Source organism: Hemicordylus capensis, chromosome 2 (genome assembly GCF_027244095.1).
Source record: "Hemicordylus capensis ecotype Gifberg chromosome 2, rHemCap1.1.pri, whole genome shotgun sequence".
Lineage (NCBI taxonomy): Eukaryota > Metazoa > Chordata > Lepidosauria > Squamata > Cordylidae > Hemicordylus > Hemicordylus capensis.
Window position 1 is genome coordinate 181086404 of NC_069658.1, and position 18818 is coordinate 181105221.

Genomic DNA, 18818 nt, shown 5'->3' on the forward strand with positions numbered 1-18818 from the left:
AAAAATATGGTGAAACATGGGTGTCTGTAAAACAAGCAAGTATGTCTTCCTTTAAAAGTGGTGGGCAGTCCAAGGGGAGGAGCCAGGCTGAGGAGCAGACCTTGGACTTGATGTTGCATGTTTCAGATCATACCCTGGATATCAGATCATAACCTGTTGCATCTGCTCGTAAAATCTTACATCTATCTTCACTCTCACTTTTACCCTCCATCAGCACATTGTAGGACTAGCATCCTCATGGTATTGTTTAATATTCTCAGTATAAACCTTTGACTGTCACGTTAACTTTTGATTTCAGGTGTGCTCCTTTCCTACCAATGCAGGCTGAAAGTCGGGAATATTAAACTGTCCTACAAATCTGTGTCAAACCATCTCAAAGAGGTAATTTCTAAAACCAGATGTGCTTTCTGAAAATGTTGACTAAACCAAACTTTTCTTGTAAAGTAACAACAACTGCTTCTCCCATAGTCACTCTGAACATCCAGTTATGACCGAAGATAGATTATCTTTAAAGGCATCATTCTCACCTGGTACAGATTTTGATCTTGACTGCTCCCAGGGCTCCTTTTGTCTCCTTATGACCTAGAAATTGTTTGAGGAAGAGGAACTGAGTCAGTCTGTATAAATTCCATGCAATGTGAACCCATTAGGGTGTTGGAAGTAAAAGCAGCTGGTTAGACCATCTTATTGGCACCACCAAGTATCTAGGGAAAAGATTTTTACCCACTATTGGTAGTCTCCATCTCTGCCCACTAAAAGACCCCTGCCAGAAGGCAGCTATGCCAAAGTTTTATAAACACAGAACAAGCAAATTTGAGTCCAAAGCTGGAGTAAAACTTAGAATAAGCTTATACGCAAGTCCAAAGTGTTGGTGTGGTAGTCTATTTCAAGCTATGGGTGAGATTCTATTGACTAGCCATGCTATAGAAGAGCTGGCTATTCATCCACAGCTAAGAGATTTTCCCACTCAACAAGTTGGTTGCTCAACAAGAGCCTCAGTTCCACCCTACTGGCAGTTCTAGCATGTACAGACATCAGGTCATGAGGTTCTGTGCATATTAGTGCAGGGCCACACATCAAAATCTAGCCCTTTCATTAAAACTTGGCATTTCTAGCAAATCTAAATCCACCACTTACTAAATCCACCAGACTTACTCAGCTGGAGTTCTTCAACGGTGACCTGTAGATCAAAATTCCTGCACTGAGCAGCCTCTTCCTGCATCTTTGCGTGATACACTGTCATGATGGTCATGGTCCCTTGTCCTTGCCCTGATGCTTTCACAGTGAAATTTTCATTCCAATGAGTCTGAAAAGAAATCAGGAACAGGACTGGTGGAAGGGAAGCTGTTTCTTGAAAATGTTTCCATCAGTGTCAAATGGGGACATCTTCCTGCATTTGGGAACTGATAGAAAAGAGGATGAAAGGGTTTGCCTGCTCAGGCAACAAGGCCTTCAACTCTCTGTAGGCTTTGTTTGTCCTCAGTGACTTCAGCACATAGTAAACTTTGATTAATTGCCTGGTGTTGCAACTTTAATATATGAACTCTGACTGGGATTATTCTGAGAAGGAGAGAGAAGCCTACTTGCTAACTAGAGGCAAAAACAACAAACCCTCTCGTGCTGAATCAGCAGCACATAGGATAAACTAATGGCAGTGGTGAGGAATGGAAAAAAAGATTAACAAGATGAAGAAAAATATATTAAAAATATATATTTTCTAAAAATTAAGAAAAAAAGATTAAGAAAAATATATTGTGTGGCTTTACATATCAACAGATCTTCGATCTACTGAATGAGCCAGCAAATCTGCAGTGTGAATATGGCCCCCACCATCCCCAAAAGTCTTAATGAAAAACATGAGCAATCAAAAGCCAAACGCAGATGAGAAACTAGTTGCATCCTTGTGGGTTGCACCCTTGCACAAGAACTCGCATTGAAAAATTAAAAAAAGGGTTTTTTACATGACATTATTTCAGGAATGGGCAGAAAGGGGCTGTAAAAATTGGCAAATCCAAATGAACCGTCCAGACCACACCACGCTGCAATGCATCAAACACGCGGCAAGCTTCCGTACAACAGAAAAACACAACACTTTCCTGCAACAGGTTTACTACATTATAGGGCCAAAACGCCTCAATAAGACCTGAATCAAGGCATCGGAAATATGGACGGCATCCTGGTGACAGCGCACTACGATGTCACAACATGAGAAATGTGGAGAACATAACATAACATAACAGCCCTGCTGGATCAGGCCCAAGGCCCATCTAGTGCAGCATCCTGTTTCGCACAGTGGCCCACCAGATGCCGCTGGAAGCCACAGGCAGGAGTTGAGGGCATGACCTCTCTCCTGCTGTTACTCCCCTGCAACTGGTATTCAGAGGCATCCTGCCTCTGAGGCTGGAGGTGGCCTATAGCCCTCCGACTAGTAGCCGTTGATAGACCTCTCCTCCATGAAGTTATCCAAACCCCTCTTAAAGCCATCCAGGTTGTTGGCTGTCACCACATCTTGTGGCAGAGAATTCCACAAGTGGATTATGCATTGTGTGAAAAAGTACTTCCGTTTGTTGGTCCTAGACTTCCTGGCAATCAATTTCATGGGATGACCCCTGGTTCTAGTGTTGTGTGAGGGAGAAGAATTTCTCTCTATCTACTTTCTCCACACCATGCATGATTTTATAATCCTCTATGATGTCTCCCCGCAGTCATCTTTTTTCTAAGCTAAAAAGCCCCAGGTGTTGTAGCCTTGCCTCATAAGAAAGATGCTCTAGGCCCCTGATCCTCTTGGTTGCCCTCTTCTGCCCCCTTTCCAGTTCTACAATGTCCCTTTTTAGATGTGGTGACCAGAATTGTACACACTACTCCAGGTGTGGCCGCACCATAGTTTTGTATAAGGGTATTATAATACTAGCAGTTTTATTTTCAATCCCCTTCCTAATGATCCCTAGCATGAAATTGGCCTTTTTCACAGCTGCCGCACATTGAGTCGACACTTTCAACGAGGTGTCCAACAGGACCCCAAGATCCCCCTCCTGGTCAGTCACTGACAGCTCAGATCCCATCAGCGTATACTTGAAGTTGGGGTTTTTTTGTCCCAATGTGCATCACTTTACACTTGCCAACATTGAACCACATTTCCCATTTTGTCGCTCACTCCCCCAGTTTGGAGAGATCTTTTTGGAGCTTCTCACAATCTGTTTTGGATTTCACTACCTGCAAGAGTTTGGTATCATCTGCAAATTTGGCCACCTCACTGCTTACCCCTGCTTCTAGATCATTTATGAATAAATTAAAAAGCACTAGTCCCAGTACAGATCCCTGAGGAACCCCACTTCTTACTTCCCTCCATTGTGAAAACTCTCCATTTATACCTACCCTCTGTTTCCTGTTTTTCAAGCAGTTAGCAATCCACACATGTACCTGTCCCCTTATTCCATGACTGCTAAGTTTCCTCAGGAGTCTTTGATGAGGAACTTTGTCAAACGCTTTTTGGAAGTCCAGGTAGACTATGTCAACTGGATCACCTTTATTCACACATTTGTTGACACTCTCAAAGAACTCCAAAAGGTTTATGAGGCAAGATTTACCTTTGTGGAAGCCATACTGGTTCATTCCCATCAGGGCCTGTTGTTCTATGTGCTTTCCAATTTTATCCTTGAGGATGCTTTCCATCAATTTGCTTGGAACAGATGTTAAGCTAACCAGCCTGTAATTTCCCAGATTGCCCCTGGATCCCTTTTTGAAAACTGGTGTTACATGGTGTATCCAGGGTGGGGAAGTCAGGGCACGTGCTCTGGGCGCCACTTGAAGGGGTGCTATGCTGCAAAAAAAATTTTTTTAATCTGTAGCCCCTTCGGGGGGCTTCTTAAAGACTGTGGGTGGGAGGTCTGCAAAGGTTCCCCCTCCCCCACCAGACTCTTAATTTACCGCCGCAGCCCATCCCGGGCTGATTTTCAGGCCCATTCGGGCCTGCAAACATCAGCGCGGTGGCCATTTTGGAGGCCGCCACGCATGCTCAAATGGCCTCTGTGAGGCCTGGCAATGCCTTGGGCCTCTCAGGGACCATTTGAGCATGTGCAGTGGCCATTTTGTTTTTGGTGGCCATTTTTAATTTTTTTAAAAAATGGCTGCTGCACATGTTCAAATGGTCCCTGTGAGGCCCTAGGCCTTGCCAGGCCTTGCAGAGGCCATTTGAGCATGCATGGCTGCCTCCAAAATGGCCGCTGCGCAGACGTTTGCAGGCCCCAATGGGCCCGAAAATTAGCCCAGGACCGGCTGCGGCGGTTAATTAAGAGGCCGGCGGGGGAACCTTTGCAGACCCCCCTGTGGCCTTTAGGAAGCCCCCTGAAGGGGCTACAGGTATTTTTTTAAAAATTAATATAATATAAGTCCGTGAGGGCCGCTGCCCGTCAGAGTAGACAATGCCAAGCCAGATGGAGTGTCTGACTTAGTATAAAGCAGCTTCCCATGTATCTGTTGCTTCTGTAAATTTTCAGGAAAGCCAACAAGCATCAAAATCCCAGTGTATGACTCTCAGAAGTTTTATTCAGCACTTTATGGCTTCTTAGTTTTTTTGTTTTTTAAAAAAATACTTTTCAAATATCTCTGCGGCCAAAAGGAATAGAAGGGCACTTCCAGAATTGTTGTTTAGTCTGGAACTGTGATACTGTGTTTATTGGGTACATGTGTGCGCTACACAATGTAGTTCTCCATCCTTTGTCAGCCTGTACTGTTGATGGAACTGCCTTGGGGATGATTGCTCAACACCCCCAGTATGGGTGAATGTGGAGAATTTAGCTTAAAAGGGGAGATAGTTCCAAGCAGTTTTAATTTGTGCAAGTGTCTGAACTCAAGAAAACTGGCTTGTGAGAGAGGTTTTAATTAACAAAAGGAGTTTATTGTAAGAACAAATACAAGTAGTTTTTGCTACAGTCAGAATGCAAACCCTACAATTATCTTTACTCAAAGTCTGAAAAGCTTGTGATAGGTGGATCCACTGCAGCTCTAGCCTACATATTCATTAAAATGATGTGGTATAGGCCTGAGGTGAAAGATTGGACTGTACCACTTAAGGGTTCGTAAACCTCTCCTGTATTCTACCAAAAGAAAACAACAGGTCTCTGTGGGCAGCAGGAGTAGAAATTGACTTAACTGCACATTATACCTTTACCTTTTACTTCAGGGTGCATGTGGGAATCAGGTTTTTGAATGTTTTTGAGCACCCCCCTTTCAAGTTTGAGACAAAAATGTGGGAGACCATATATGCCACCCTAAGGAGTTCCTTAGAAGAAGAGTGGAATACAAATGTAAAAAATAAATGTCAAAGTAATTATTTCTTTGTTTCTCTGTTGTTGAGTGCAGGGGGTTCTCAGACATGGGTCCCCAGGTGTTAGACTACAACATCCATCACCCACAGTGGTTTTTGGCTGTGGGTGATGGGAGCTGTAGTCCAGCAACAGCAGAGGGCACATTTGAAAACCTCTACTGCAATGATTTATGCTCTCTGTAGGGATCAATCATGGATGGCTCAGTCAATAGGGAGGCGACAATTTTGGGGACTGTTGGAAAACCCATTTTACTGCTGAATTCTTACAGGAACCTTGTGCTGATTTTGTGTGGGAGGTGGGCTTGTTTTTGTATTTCCTGTCTAAATTACTTTCCCCCACCCTACTGGAACAAAGCAGTTTTTATTCTAAGTTTGCATCAGATGTTTGGACAGGGGCGCAATTTCAGTGCTTGCCCTGGGCGCTATTTTCTGTAGCTATGCCTCTGGTTACATTTGCTACTTTCCAGTCCTCCAGTACAGAGCCCAACTGCAGGGATAAGTTATATATTTTAGCAAGGCAGTCGGCAAGGAGGGGTGCCTAACAGACACATTGTAAAACTGTTGCAGTGTGTAATCTGGAAAATGCCGAGTCAGTTAGAGCCCCATCCTGTCCTCAATGCTGTTGGAGTCACTGCCTTGCAAAATCAAATGAAAGTAACTTAAGACACAGAGTTTCGTTGGTAGTGAGCATGAATTGTCTCCTTTGCTAAGCAGGGTCTGCCCTGGTTTGCATTTGGATTGGGTGACTACATGTGAGCACTGTTCACTGTTAAGATATTCCCCTTGGGGGATGGGGCTGTAGCTCAGTGGTAGAGCATCTGCTTGCATGCAGAAGATCCCAGGTTCAATCTCTGGCATCTCCAGTTAGCATCACAGCATCAAAGAACTGGGAAAGACTTCCGCCTGAATACTGAGCTAGATAGGCCAATGGTCTGACTTGGTATAAATCAGCTTCCGATGTTAGCCTTGGCTTGGCGAAATGACCCTGTTTGGAATATGGTAATCTGTGAGCTTCAAGGGGCACATCAAAAGCAAGCATAAGGTTACTATAACCTTCTATGTACCAAGCCCTGAGGAAACAGAGAGGGGGCTCATAGATGTAGTGTTTTCCCCATAACTCTGTTCCCAGAACAATTTACTGAAGACTAAATATTTTCTGGTAGTACAGGAAAACATTTTTGGGGCTCTGTAATTGATAGGTGAAATTTAAGTCAGTTCAAAATCCCCTTTAAAGTAACATTATAAACAGTAATTTAGGCTTTCATTGGCATTTATCTGGTTTCCTTGGTTTTTAGGCAACATTTTTTGCCCTGAACTGCCTTTTAATAGTGTGGGTTAAAAATCTAAAGGAGCAGTGTACAAAACTGCAGAAAGACAAAACATACCTCTGCTGACCTGGCAACCAGGGCATTTTGGTCCTCAATTCTGAAAGTGGTTGGCCGAGAACGTCGTGGCAACAGAAGAGAAACATCCAGAGTCTGGCCCTTAGGGGGTGGCATATCAATCTCGTGCTGGGCAAGAGCTTGGAACACCATGATGGTTGACTGTAACGGTACAAGAAAAATAGAATAAGGAAGTAACGCCTTGCAGTGAACATCTAAACGGGATCCTTAGCACAGAAAAACCGAAGATCCAGTGAGAGATGATGCTGGGAAATTACAGTGCATTGAAAACAGTTCCACATCTTACACAACAAACTTTTTGATTATACATAGGCCAGCGTGACAATGGTGTTTTCAGCAGCAACACTTAAGGTGTGGATGACATACACACACATACGTGCTTCTTTAAACACTCTTGTCTGAAGACTTGTTCCATTGGCTTGGGGCTGGGATACCTGTCGGACCACATTCACCCATATTCCCTTCGCTCATCATCTCAGGCCCTGCCTCTAACAGAGATCTGGTTGGCGGGGACTAGAGACAGGGCCTTTTCGGTTGTGGCCCCTCGGCTTTGGAATGTCCTCCCTGAAGAGCTTCGCCATGCTTCCTCCCTCAGTGTTCTTAAAAAAATCTTTAAACACACCTTTTTAAGAAGGCTTTTTAATGCTCCATTTTTTGGTTGTATCTGGTAGGTTCTTTAGCTTTTTATAATTTTCTGTTTTTAGCTTTTAAAATAACCTTTAATTTGCACCTAATAATGATTGTGGTTTTTAATCTGACAACTTTTTTTGTTTAATTTAGTTAATTTTATTACTTTTATTGTATCTTATTGTTGTGAGCCGCTCTGAGCAGTAGTACACTGGAGGGGCGGGGTAGAAATATTTTAAATAAATAAATAAATAAATTGGGGTTCCCCTCGATACTTATACAGTGATGCTTGAACATTGCTGTGCATGGAACAAATGTGTTTACTGAGTAAAATGAGATGCTGTGCTGAGTGCAGGAGTATCTTGATGGCACAGCAAAGGGTCCTCCTCCTACATTATGAACTGTGGGCTGCCACAAATTCTGTCTTTGATCCCAGAAGGCATGCTTCCTAATTATAGTACTGAATAATCCACGAGACCTGCCTGCCTCTTTTCCATTTTTTAAGCCTTTTTGGCATAAAGCATTTTTTAAAATCACATCTCTTTGCAACCATGAAGACTAGGGGGAAAATCAATATCCATCCATCCATCTATCTATCTAAAAAGACAGTCTTTAAAGACAAGACTGAGATTTTCAAAATTCTAGAACTGCCCTCTTGTTTCACACCTATCTTCAGGGCCAGCCCATAGCAGTCTTTTGCTGTGATGGAGAGTGATTGTTTGGGAGAAACATGTCTCCAAACCCTCAGGGAGACACAGTGACCACATGCTGGGAGGCTGTGATTGGCTACAGCTGCCTGGTATGCATCCACTGTGTGTGTTTACAGTCACATCTCTTCCCTTCACATTAGCTCTGTTCACTCATTCAAATACACTGTACATGCTTACAGCAGGCAAAGTGGGTTAGAAATCTTGCCCCCGTTGTGTCAGTCACCCTCCGGCCCGGGCTCTTCACGCTTCAGGCGTTAAGAGGCAAATGCTCTAAGCGTGATGGCTGGCATTTCCATGAGCTTTGCCCACTCTAAGTGGGTACAGCAGCCTTTGCATTTAAATGAGTGAAGAGTTGTATTTATACAGTGCCATCAGTGTACATGGCACTTTACATACGCAACGAAGACTCTGGATACTGGCCATAGCTCAGTGGCAGAGTATCTGCTTTGCATGCAGAAGGTTCCAGGTTCAATCCATGGCATCTCTAGGTAGGACTAGAAAAGACTCCTGCCTGAAACCTTGGAGAGCCACTGCCAGGTAGTGTGGATGAATCCTGAGATAGTATTGGACCAATAGTTTGACTTGGTAGAAGGCAGCTTTTGATGTTCCATATGCAAGCTCCTGCTCCCAAGGAGCTTACAATATTACATAGGCTGTGTGGAAACAACAAAGAGAGGCAGGGAAGAATGTGGGCAGATGGCACTACATGTAAAATTTGGTTCTAGCTGGGAATGGAATGGGCCAAATCTCACGTGGAAAAGGTGGGTTTTGAAGGAAGGGTGAGAAGTGGGACCTCATAAAGCTCAAAGAGGAAGTGTAAGGCATCAGAGACAACACTTTGTTTGGCTGAGGATGTAAAGTGGGCAGAGCAGAAGTGGCAATCTCATGAAGAACAAGCGCCAAAAGATAGGGCAAGGCCATGGGAAGCTTCAAAAGTAGGAAGGTCAAGGAATTTGTGCTGCTGGATACAGAAAGGGGGGAGGGATGGCCAATGTGAGTGGGGAGATGAATAATGTTCTCAGTGGAGTTTTGGATAGTGGTGAAGGGACTGAGGTACACTAAAAGGAAGACCAGAGAGGAGAACACTGAAGTAGTTAAGACAGAAGATGACCAGAGCATCAACCAGAGTTTTAGCCCACAGCCAACGATTAGTGGGGCAAACAAGTCAACGATAGGGAGGACTCAGAACTGGAAACTGTAGAATCTAGGAAGTTGGTAAAAAAATAACACTATGTAATATTCATTGCAGTGAACACTGGTATAAACACAAGAGCATGACACAGTTATGCTGCCTTGCGACTTCATGCAGGGCTACCAAAGTAAAGTAGTTACTATCAGAGGCAAACCAAGGCCCTTGAGTGTCTGAGGTGGGGCACCAAGGACTGTTCTTCCTGCCCACTGCCCCAGATAGGGGAGAACGGAGCATTGGTTCACTTACCGTGAAGGCTTCTTCTGACTGCTGCAGTCAAGGCCGTCTTGATGGGGTTATCCCCCTCACGTGCTCCAGAGCAGGACTATGTTAATTAGCTGAAAGATAGAAGTCTCTAGAGCCTGAGGAGGATGACCCTGCCCAGTTCTTACAGGCCAAGTTAGCAAATAAAGACTGACCTATATTTCCAACAACAGATTAAGCAACATGGAGTAAATCATAGTAAGTCAGAACAGGCAGGTGAGTTGGGTGGACAAACAATACTGAAGAGCCCTTGCCAGCTGGAAGACTGATCTAATTCCAGCACTCGTACTAGACGAGTAAAACAAAACAGCAACCCCCGCCCCAAGAGCAACCCAAGAGCGGCTAGCCGGGAGGGCCGAGATGGCCTTGACTGAAGCAACCAGAAGAAGCCTTCACGGTAAGTGAACCAATGCTCTGTTCTCAGTTGCTGCAATCAAGGTCATCTCGATGGGACATACCAAAGCCTGTATGTCACCAGGGAGGGATGCACCCTTGGCTGCTCCTGTAGAAGCGCCCTCACAGAAATAGTCTACCAAAAGCCGCCTAGGCAGAGGCATAATGTCCACTTTAAAATGCTGTGTGAACGTAGACAGATTATTCCAGGTTGCAGCCCTACAGGTTTCCTGGACTGGTGCATTGGTTGAAAAAAGGCGGCTGAGGTTGCCGCCGCCCTCGTTGAGTGGGCCACGATATATAAGGGAGGCCAAATGTTTTGTGTTTCATACGCCAGAGCAATACACACACTAACCCATCTGGCAATAGTTGGAGAAGTCACTGCCTCGCCTATAGATCCTGGTAGAAGGAAACGGACAGAGAGTCAGTTTTACGGAATGAGACTGAGCTGCTGATATAGGTCCAATTGTGCCATAGTTACACCTGAGAGTGTTTTGGATGTGGACGGACCTTGGTCTTTAGGATGTCAAGAGAAAGATCAAAGTCGGACGAATAACCTAGGTTCCTCTGTTAGGCCAACAGTGAGGGTTCCACTGTGTTAGGGAGCCTGCTAACCTCTTGTCGTCCACCCGGTAAATCTCATGCCCACATAGGGAACTGGACAAGTGCCCAGCTGATATTCTGAGGGAGAGGTTGGCAGGTAGCACCCATCAGGAACTATGATACTCTGTCTGCCTTAGGCTAAGTTGCAAGCAGTACAACTGCTCTCTAGGATTAGCTGGGTGTGGTCATCCATATGGTCATGGACCTTCTATCCTAACTGGCTGGGGATGGGGAGGAGGGCGTTCCGCCCCAGAAGAACAGCTAGGCAAGAATGTTAAGATAACTGGAGACAGTCCAGAAGTTATAAGCCTGTGGTAATATATCCCATAATGGGAATAGCAGTAGTCACAAAAACAGTGATATTGATCGAGGCGCTGCTCCGTGCCATCATCTCATGGCTAAGATGATTTTGTATGCAGAGACACTGTCAATAGGCTAGATCGAGACAGAATAAGTCGACTGTACGGTTGGTGCTTGCCATGTCATTACCTGTACCCACTAGAGATTAAAACAGTGAGTCATATCCTTACTGCCTGGAGAGAGTCTTGATATTTCTGTTGGATGCTAGACATGAGCTCCTCTAGGAACCATGGCTGTTACATGACCCTGAAGAGGGTATTTAAGATGGGAATGGGGAGGCCAATGTGACCCTGGTTACTACTAGGCCATGCACCGGACCTGGCTGAAGGTCCCTTTCTACATAGGAAGCAGACCTCAAAGGTCTAGGGGCTCATGTTGCCGAGTGGCTGGACGATGGCTCATTACTTTACTTGAAATTGAGGTTGCCATGTGATGTGCTGGGTTATTTGTGAGAGCCCATGTGGACTGTGCAGTACTGGGTAGGAGGTATGTCACTAAAGCCTAGTACGGTCCTCTTGGTTGCTACCTCATATGGGATTGTTGAGCCAGAGAGTGGAGATCTGAGGAAAAGTATATTTGTGTTAGGGGTAGTACGATGTATCCCCCTTTTCACCAATTTTGTATTTTGAAATGAGGTATACTACTCTCAAGGGTGTGCCCGCATACCTGTGACCGGAGATGTTGACATGCCTGAGGCCTTCCTCTGTTGGGAGGGACAGCTACACTTGCATGTCAGCACTTGACCCAGGTGGGAAACCTGGGTGGAACAGTGGACCTGTAGTCCTACCATGATTGGAGGAGGCTGTCCACTGCTGTGTCGTCAGTTTGGCAGTATTTGCATTGTATATTATTAACTATGGGACATCTGAAAGGGTGAACAGGGCCAGAAGGGCTGTCGATGTGAATGTCCTCCCCCGCTAGCCGGAGGTAGATGGATGGAGCTATCCTTAGGGACTTAGCTCATAGGTCGCATCTATCCAGGTGGTCTCTCTGAACCACCTCAATACTACCCCAGAAATCCAGAGCAAGGAGGGTGAAAGAATCAGCCTCCTAAGGAGGTATGACTGTAGGCTCCATGCAGCCACCCTGTGAGAGGCTAGGGTGGGGCTTTGGGAGGGGACAATAGGAAGAGGCAAGGCTATCAGTGTCTGTGGTCATAGGCCTTATTACGGTTCAAATTAGATGCATGAGGGCAGCGAAGATACTATGAACATGTCCCCCAATAATGGGGCATAAAAGGTAGAGTAGAAGTGCAGCGGAGGATCCTGTGTCTCATGAGAGACGCCTGCCTTACTAAATCTTACTATATGTAAATAAGCACCTCCCTGAGGTAAGTTCCCTCACGAGAAGAGGGCGTACCTAGTGATAAGAGAGCCACCCCAGTTCTGTAAATGAACTTACTGAGGCCCCTGAGTACCAGTTGCAGGGGAGCAACAGCAGGAGAGAGGGCACGCCCCCAACTCCTGCCTGTGGCCTCCAGCGGCATCTGGTGGGCCACCATGCAAAAACAGGGTGTTGGACTAGCTCGGCCCGATCCAGCAGGGCTGTTCTTATGCTCCTATGAGGTTGCAAGGTGGTAAAGACGAGACCTGTTCCCTTCCAGACTTAGGGATCTATTTGAGGTGGGGGCTCTCCCGGAAACTTAATTTTATGTTCTACCGGTCTGGAGTCATAGAATGAATCATTGGCACTCACCTTGAAAGGTCATTCTCCTTAGAAGTACGGGTTGCATCCTTTGTGGATAGAACCCTCTTGTGAGGGAGAATATTAGTGTCCCTAGAAGTTCATTTGAACAAAAAATTGTGTCTTTTAGTGAAGAGGAGCTGGACTAGATGGGCCATGGGCCCGATCTAGCATGGCTGTTCCTGTGCTATTACAGAAGCGACAATCACAGACCTTGTAGTGCACCGCCCAGAGCCCTGGAAGGGGTGGTATGGAAATTAGGCATGTACCCGAAACATTTCGGTGCGGGAGGGGGGGGAGTTTCAGCACTGGCGGGGATAGCACTTTGGGGGGGGAAGGGTGTACTCACCCCTCCCGCTGCATTTCCCCCACCATCACTCTGTGATTTTTAAGCTGTTCAGGGTGGCAGCGTTCTTCCCTGCCGCCCCGTTTCTCCCATCAGCTGGAAGTGGCCGGAAGTAGCGAGCGTGCGTAAAAGTGCTATCCGCACCGGCGCCGAAGTTTATTCGTGCACATCCCTAATGGAAATGCAACAAATAAATAATAAAATAATCAATAATACTATGGTCTCCCATTCAAATGCAAGCAGGACTGATCCTGCTCCACAGATGAAAGCACTCTTGCTCGTCCCAATGTAACCAGTTTTTCTGGTCATAGGGGCCTGTAATGTAATAAATTTGTTAGGGTCCCATACAAAGTGTGGGGTAAACACATATCATAGTAGCAGAAGTGGCACAGACATGGTTATAAGGCTGGGACTCAGTCTCTAAGGGAGGAAAATTACACAGAAACGAGGGATGTCATATAGCTGGCCGAGGAGCATTTTCCCTCCCTCCATTCGCCCTTTACACCCTGGAGGTTCCAAGGAAGGAAAAGAGTATTTGTCAATATGACCCCTAGAGGGCCATGCATTATTTGCACCTTCAGAAAATGGGCTCTTTGGCGAAGGTGCAGGAAGGGCCCTCCCAGGTTTGCTAGGACGAGCTGCCTATAAGCCAGCCAACCGAGCTTAGTGCAAACCAGGGGGGTAGCGAGCCCACCGGCATCCCGTGTGCGGCCACCCCGATAGCCCCACCCCCTGCATCTGAGGTCAGACGTGGGGGATAGCCACGCTCCCACGTCTGAGGTCAGACGCGGGGGTGTGTGGTCTGGCTCCCGAACTGAGCCTTGAGGCTCCGTTCGGGATAAGCGGCTTAACTGCTGAAGGGGCCGCGCAGCCTCTTCGGCAGTTAGACGAAGGCTGGTGCTGCGTTCGCAGCGCAGCCCAGGAGCGGCTCTTACCTGCAGGGAAGAGCCGCTTCTGGGCTGCGTTGCGAACGCAGCACCAGTCTTAGCTCCTGAAGAGGCCGCGCGACCCCCGCTTGGGAGTTAAACTACCGCCCCCGCATCTGACGTCAGACGCGGGGGGCGTGTCAGGGCTGCGAATGGCGGCTCCTGATTGGGCACGGCCCGGGTTCTTTGAACCCGTTTGCCCAATTATAGCTCCGCCCCTGGTGCAAACAGCTCTTGTGGCAAGGGTTAAAAACTCCAACAGGGTGAGGAGTTAGGCCTAGGGGAGGGGCCAACCGCCTAGGCAGGTCTGTGGCCATAGGGAAGGTGCCTGCTGGCCCTGATCTTATTTATTTTTGCATTTATATCCCACTCTTCCTCCAAGGAGCCCAGAGTGGTGTACTACATACTTGAGTTTCTCCTCACAACAACCCTGTGAAGTAGGTTAGGCTGAGAGAAAAGTGACTGGCCGAGAGTCACCCAGCAAGTATCATGGCTGAATGAGGAGTTGAACTTGGGAGTCCAGCACTCTAACCACTACACCAGCATCTGGAACAGCTCCCCTCATGGTCAGTTGCAGCAGTCCTGGGCTAGACCCAGGCGCTTTGCCTCACTGCTGTGAACAGAGCTCCACTGGAGTTAGTAGATGCCGCTGCTCCCATCCGCTCCCTGCCAATTACTTGAGCTGCTGGAGGTTGAACTTCTACCCACAGGACCTCCAGGCGTTCGTTTGGTGCTGGCCTGGGTCTGCAGCTACCTCATGGAGACAACAGGCACCAGAAGGGGCGATCAATTGTGCTGAGGCAAGGGCTGCAGAGGTGAATGGGCAGGTGATGAATGGGCCCAAAACCTGGAGAAGAAGCCTCCTTTGGAGTTGCTGTGGCCCAATATTCATGGAGGAAGAACCAATATCTCTGAGAGTGGGGAGGTGGGGAAGGGGGAGAGACTCTGATGCTTTCTGGGCCGTCTTTTGCAGGAAGCCTGTGGCATTCCTGCCGGTTTTGTTCCTCCCCTGCTGCTTTGGCTGATATCTTGAAGATAAGCCTTAGAGCAAGGAGGGAGGGAAGGGGGGACAAAAGGGGGGATTCAGAGGAATGGAGCATCAAGGGCTTTTTAAAAACTGGCTTGCTACTCCGAGTGTACTGATTTAGGCAAGTTGGTAGGCTAATGGGGGGACCCACCTCTGAGCTGTTGTTTTAGGTCTTCCTCCCAGTGCTGTCGCTTTTGGCGGGCTTTTTATTGCGGGTTGCATTTTGTCTCCACAGAATTGTTGCTGCAAGGCCTCTTGCTGCCTCCTTCGCACCCCCTTCCCTCAGGACTCCATCTGCGTTTGGGGGTGGATTAACCAGGGGGATTGCCTCAGCTGATTCGACTCTCCAGCAGGAAGAAGGGCTCTAAAGCCTCTGCCTGCCTTTTTTCCTCCCCGTATGTCGCCTCACACGGAGTCTCACAGCCTGAGGGCGGGAGACTGGCTGCGACCTCATCCTGCGGCCTGCAGTCGCCTTATGCCAGGGCCCGAGGGCGGGAGACTGGCTGCAACTTCATCCTGTCAGACGGTTCTGTGGAAGCTGGCAAGGATGCCACTGGTGGTGGGGGCGCTCTCGTGTCCCTAGGGAATACACTCATTCTCCTCAGGCTCTAGAGACATCTTTCAGCTAATTAACACAGTCCTGCACTGGAGCACGTGAGGGGGATAACCCCATCGAGGTGGCCTTGATTGTAGCAACTGAGAACAGCTGTCTGATCAGCATGCCCTGATACATTCTAACCAACCTGTCCAGCATCTTCCTAGTAATTCAGCCACACATCTGGGCAGGTCTCTTACTTACAGACTGTGTTAGAGGAAACTAACCTGGTCAATTCCTCATTAGCTGCTTTCTGCAGGCTACTGTCCAGTTTTAAGCAATCCAGTTTGGGAAACTTGCTCTTCAGAATCCATGGCCTGAAATTTTCAGTCAAAAAAGTAGCAAAGCAGACTCTTACCTGGGTATGTCCATATGTTCCTCCATAATATTTCTGTGCTATCAGCCATTTAGCTATGGGACCAACGTGGTCAAACTTCTTCATTTTCAGCAAGGCCAGTAGGGAATAGGCGGTGCCTTCGATGGTAACAGTACGATCCTTCTGGTCTCCCCACCTGTTTCCACCTAAATAGCAACAGATAAATCTTTAGACACTTGAGCCCCTTATTCCAAGCAGCACCATATCCCACCTTATTCCTGCCAGTTTCCATTAAGAAATGAAAAATGTGCTGTAACATGCAACAGCTAAAAACTGTCACTCACTTTTGCCTCCAAGGTCCCCCAACCACTGGCTGAGATGTTGTCATGTCATGGAATGTTCATGAACATTATGATTTCTGTTTGGAAGTGTTAATAAATCACAGAATTCTGACAACCAGTGAAGCTCACTGACAATCAGTGTGAAGAACAAAATGTTAGTTTGTCAGGGAAAAGAACTGCACAAATGATAGGGGGATGGTTCTGAGGGACTGTCACACTCACATACAGGGAATACATGGAATCAGGCTCCTTATTATCAGGCTTTCTTTTTTATTATTATTATTTATCATCATCGTCATCAGGAGTGCTTATAGCACTGACTTGCACATTGATGCCATATGCCAAGTGGCTGAAACTGAAATGTTGCTCTGGGGCACTTTCCAGACTAGCTGCTCAACAGCAGCAAAATGCCTCTGTTCGGGCAAGTACATTCGAAACGTAAACAGCAGAGGGAGCAGTCTTGCAGAAACGGACAACCCCCCAAACCAGAAACTTTCTAACGCCGGATATACGATGTCCTAGCTCTATATTGCAGGGATTAAATTCAAAACAAGGCATTGGGAATGTGAATGGCACCCTGCTGTCACTCCGCATAGGGACTGCAGTGTCACAATGTAGGAAGAGTGGAAGCACACTTTCAAGATATGACATGACCCCATTGCAGGGTCTAATCTGAAAAGTGTCCTGGTCCGGGGTTGCATCTATTTATCCTCTACAGATTACACTGTATACCAAGAAAATAAAATGAAAACAGGCCCTGCCTCCCACTCCATTCTGAGTGAAATCATATGGCCCTGGTTGGTAAGAAATTCCTGCTGTTGGCCACTTTGTGTAGGTGATAGATGGAGGAACAAGAATATCTGTCTCCCATCCCCTCCCAGGGCTGGCTCAGGTTTGAGGGGGCCTTTGGCAAACCACCCTCTGTGGGATCCCTCCTCCTTGGGTCCCCCACCACCACCACCAAAGTTCATGGTGGCGCTTATCTTTTTTGGTGGTGTTTGGAGAGTCATGCTCTCGTGGTCCAGGAAACCCTGGAGGACTTCCATTTGCAGATGAAGGAGTGAGTCTCTTGACCTATACTTCTACGTCACCACCATATGAAGGACACATAGGTGGCCTCAGGGGTTGCCAGTGGACCCTTCCGAGAGCCTTGAGCCCTTGGCAGCTGCCCAATGAGTCTGTCCCCCGATGCCAGGCTGGTCCTTTTCACCATCACCACCACTGTCCGGAGGCGCCACTCATCCCCTCCCACTTCAACAGTGTGTAGAAGGGGGGTGGGACACATGTACCTGGAATGTGTTCCAGACTCCTTTGTCCTGCCACTGAGGATTCTGGAACACATTCTCCTTCTCCCTGCAAGCAAGGCAGTAAGCTGTGTTGGAAGTGGAGCATGGCTCCTACATTCCTCTTTTTTACCCTACAGAATGTCCTCTGTGCCACTTCAAAAGACCCTAGGATTCACAGAGCAGTGGTGCCTGCCAGTGTTACCCTGCAACCAGCATGTGAGAGAGCCAGATGCCACTTCCAACACAGCTGGCTGCCCTGCATGAAGTGAAAACATGCTCCAGTGTCCAGTGTCCTTGGCAATAACACAAATGGTTTTGCAATGGACTCCGTGTTCACGCACATTGAGCCCTCTCATTCATTCACCTCTTGCTCCCTCTTCTGCAGCCCCACTCTCCCTTTAGAGATAAGTGGTGGTGGGTACTAGAAGTAACTGTGGTGGGGCAGATGCTACTCTTCAGTGAGCTTAAGTTTAGTAACCACCAATCTCTTCTTGGCCTTGTGCCCATTACACATCTCTCTCTGTGTTGCCTTAGTTTCCCATACTGTCCTCGCATGAACTGCAGACCCTTGAGAATGTAGCTATATTTTGCTCGTATTCAGTGAGCTGCAAGACATTTACCTGTTGATGCCCTCATGAGCACGCTTTCGTCATTCAGGCTTCCTGCCAGGGCTAACGCATAGGATGTGAGGGCCACAGTGTAAGGGTTTTTCAGTGTATTATACTTTCTTAATAAGTAATCACTGGCTTTGGTGATGCTGTTCTCTAAACTCTGGATAAAAATAAATACATATTTTTGCATTAGAAGTTTGGAGGAAGCAATGTTCAGACATTATTCTTTTGATTTAAAGACAATAAATCAAGCATAAAATGTATGGCCAGTTGCACAGAGGACTCTCTTATATCAGGAGCAAAAGACAGACACCAAGAGAAAGCGGTAGCTTCCTCTTCACTATACAACACACATCTGACATCTCACCCCACACTCAGGAATGGAAACGAAGTTGGTGTTAGTGTGAGATGGGACTGGGAGTCAGTCACTGAGACTATTTGAGTGAAGCTAGCTTGGTGAAGGCTAGAATAAAGGATGCCTGGACTGGATCTTAGTAGGAACCAAGAGTTGAAACTAGTAAATCTACAGAGAAGTACAGTTCTGGGAAGGAACTGGGTTCAAGTGTATAAAGCTATATGTGTATATTACTCTTCGTGCAAACCCCCTTTTGGCTCTACACATAGATCATGTGTAGAGCCTTAAAGAAAAATAAGAGAAATAACCTCAGACGTTAACCAGGCCATGCAGATGCCAATTGCGCAGGCGCACAGCCTCCAAAATGGCTGCTGCGCCTCTGGAAAAAGGCTGAAAACCAACCAAAGGGGGGGCATAAGGAAGGCTGGTGGGGGGAGGGGGAACCTCCGTGGACCCA

General features: G+C 47.0%; 2 protein-coding genes across 13 annotated transcripts in view; one reads left to right on the top strand and one right to left on the bottom strand.

The window, feature by feature from the left end:
• ZGLP1 (zinc finger GATA like protein 1) overlaps positions 1-18818 on the top strand; it is a 64789-nt gene that overhangs the window by 34662 nt on the left and 11309 nt on the right. For 7 of the 8 annotated variants that reach the window (XM_053303326.1, XM_053303328.1, XM_053303331.1 and 4 more), the window contains exon 6: positions 299-381. In XM_053303326.1, coding sequence (XP_053159301.1) covers positions 299-344 — 46 coding nt within the window. In that variant the 3' untranslated portion in view covers positions 345-381. Of the gene's footprint in view, positions 1-298; positions 382-15092; positions 15790-18818 lie in introns of those variants that run through there. The other variant, XM_053303327.1, reaches the window with a different exon arrangement.
• The window catches only part of LOC128347948 (complement C3-like), a 136900-nt gene that overhangs the window by 15375 nt on the left and 102707 nt on the right, over positions 1-18818 (bottom strand). For 4 of the 5 annotated variants that reach the window (XM_053303318.1, XM_053303317.1, XM_053303316.1 and 1 more), the window contains exons 28-32: positions 18016-18166; positions 15811-15974; positions 6712-6870; positions 1156-1306; positions 528-582 (exon numbers count right to left, since the gene is read on the bottom strand). In XM_053303318.1, coding sequence (XP_053159293.1) covers positions 528-582; positions 1156-1306; positions 6712-6870; positions 15811-15974; positions 18016-18166 — 680 coding nt within the window. Of the gene's footprint in view, positions 1-527; positions 583-1155; positions 1307-3587; positions 3821-6711; positions 6871-15810; positions 15975-18015; positions 18167-18818 lie in introns of those variants that run through there. The other variant, XR_008317844.1, reaches the window with a different exon arrangement.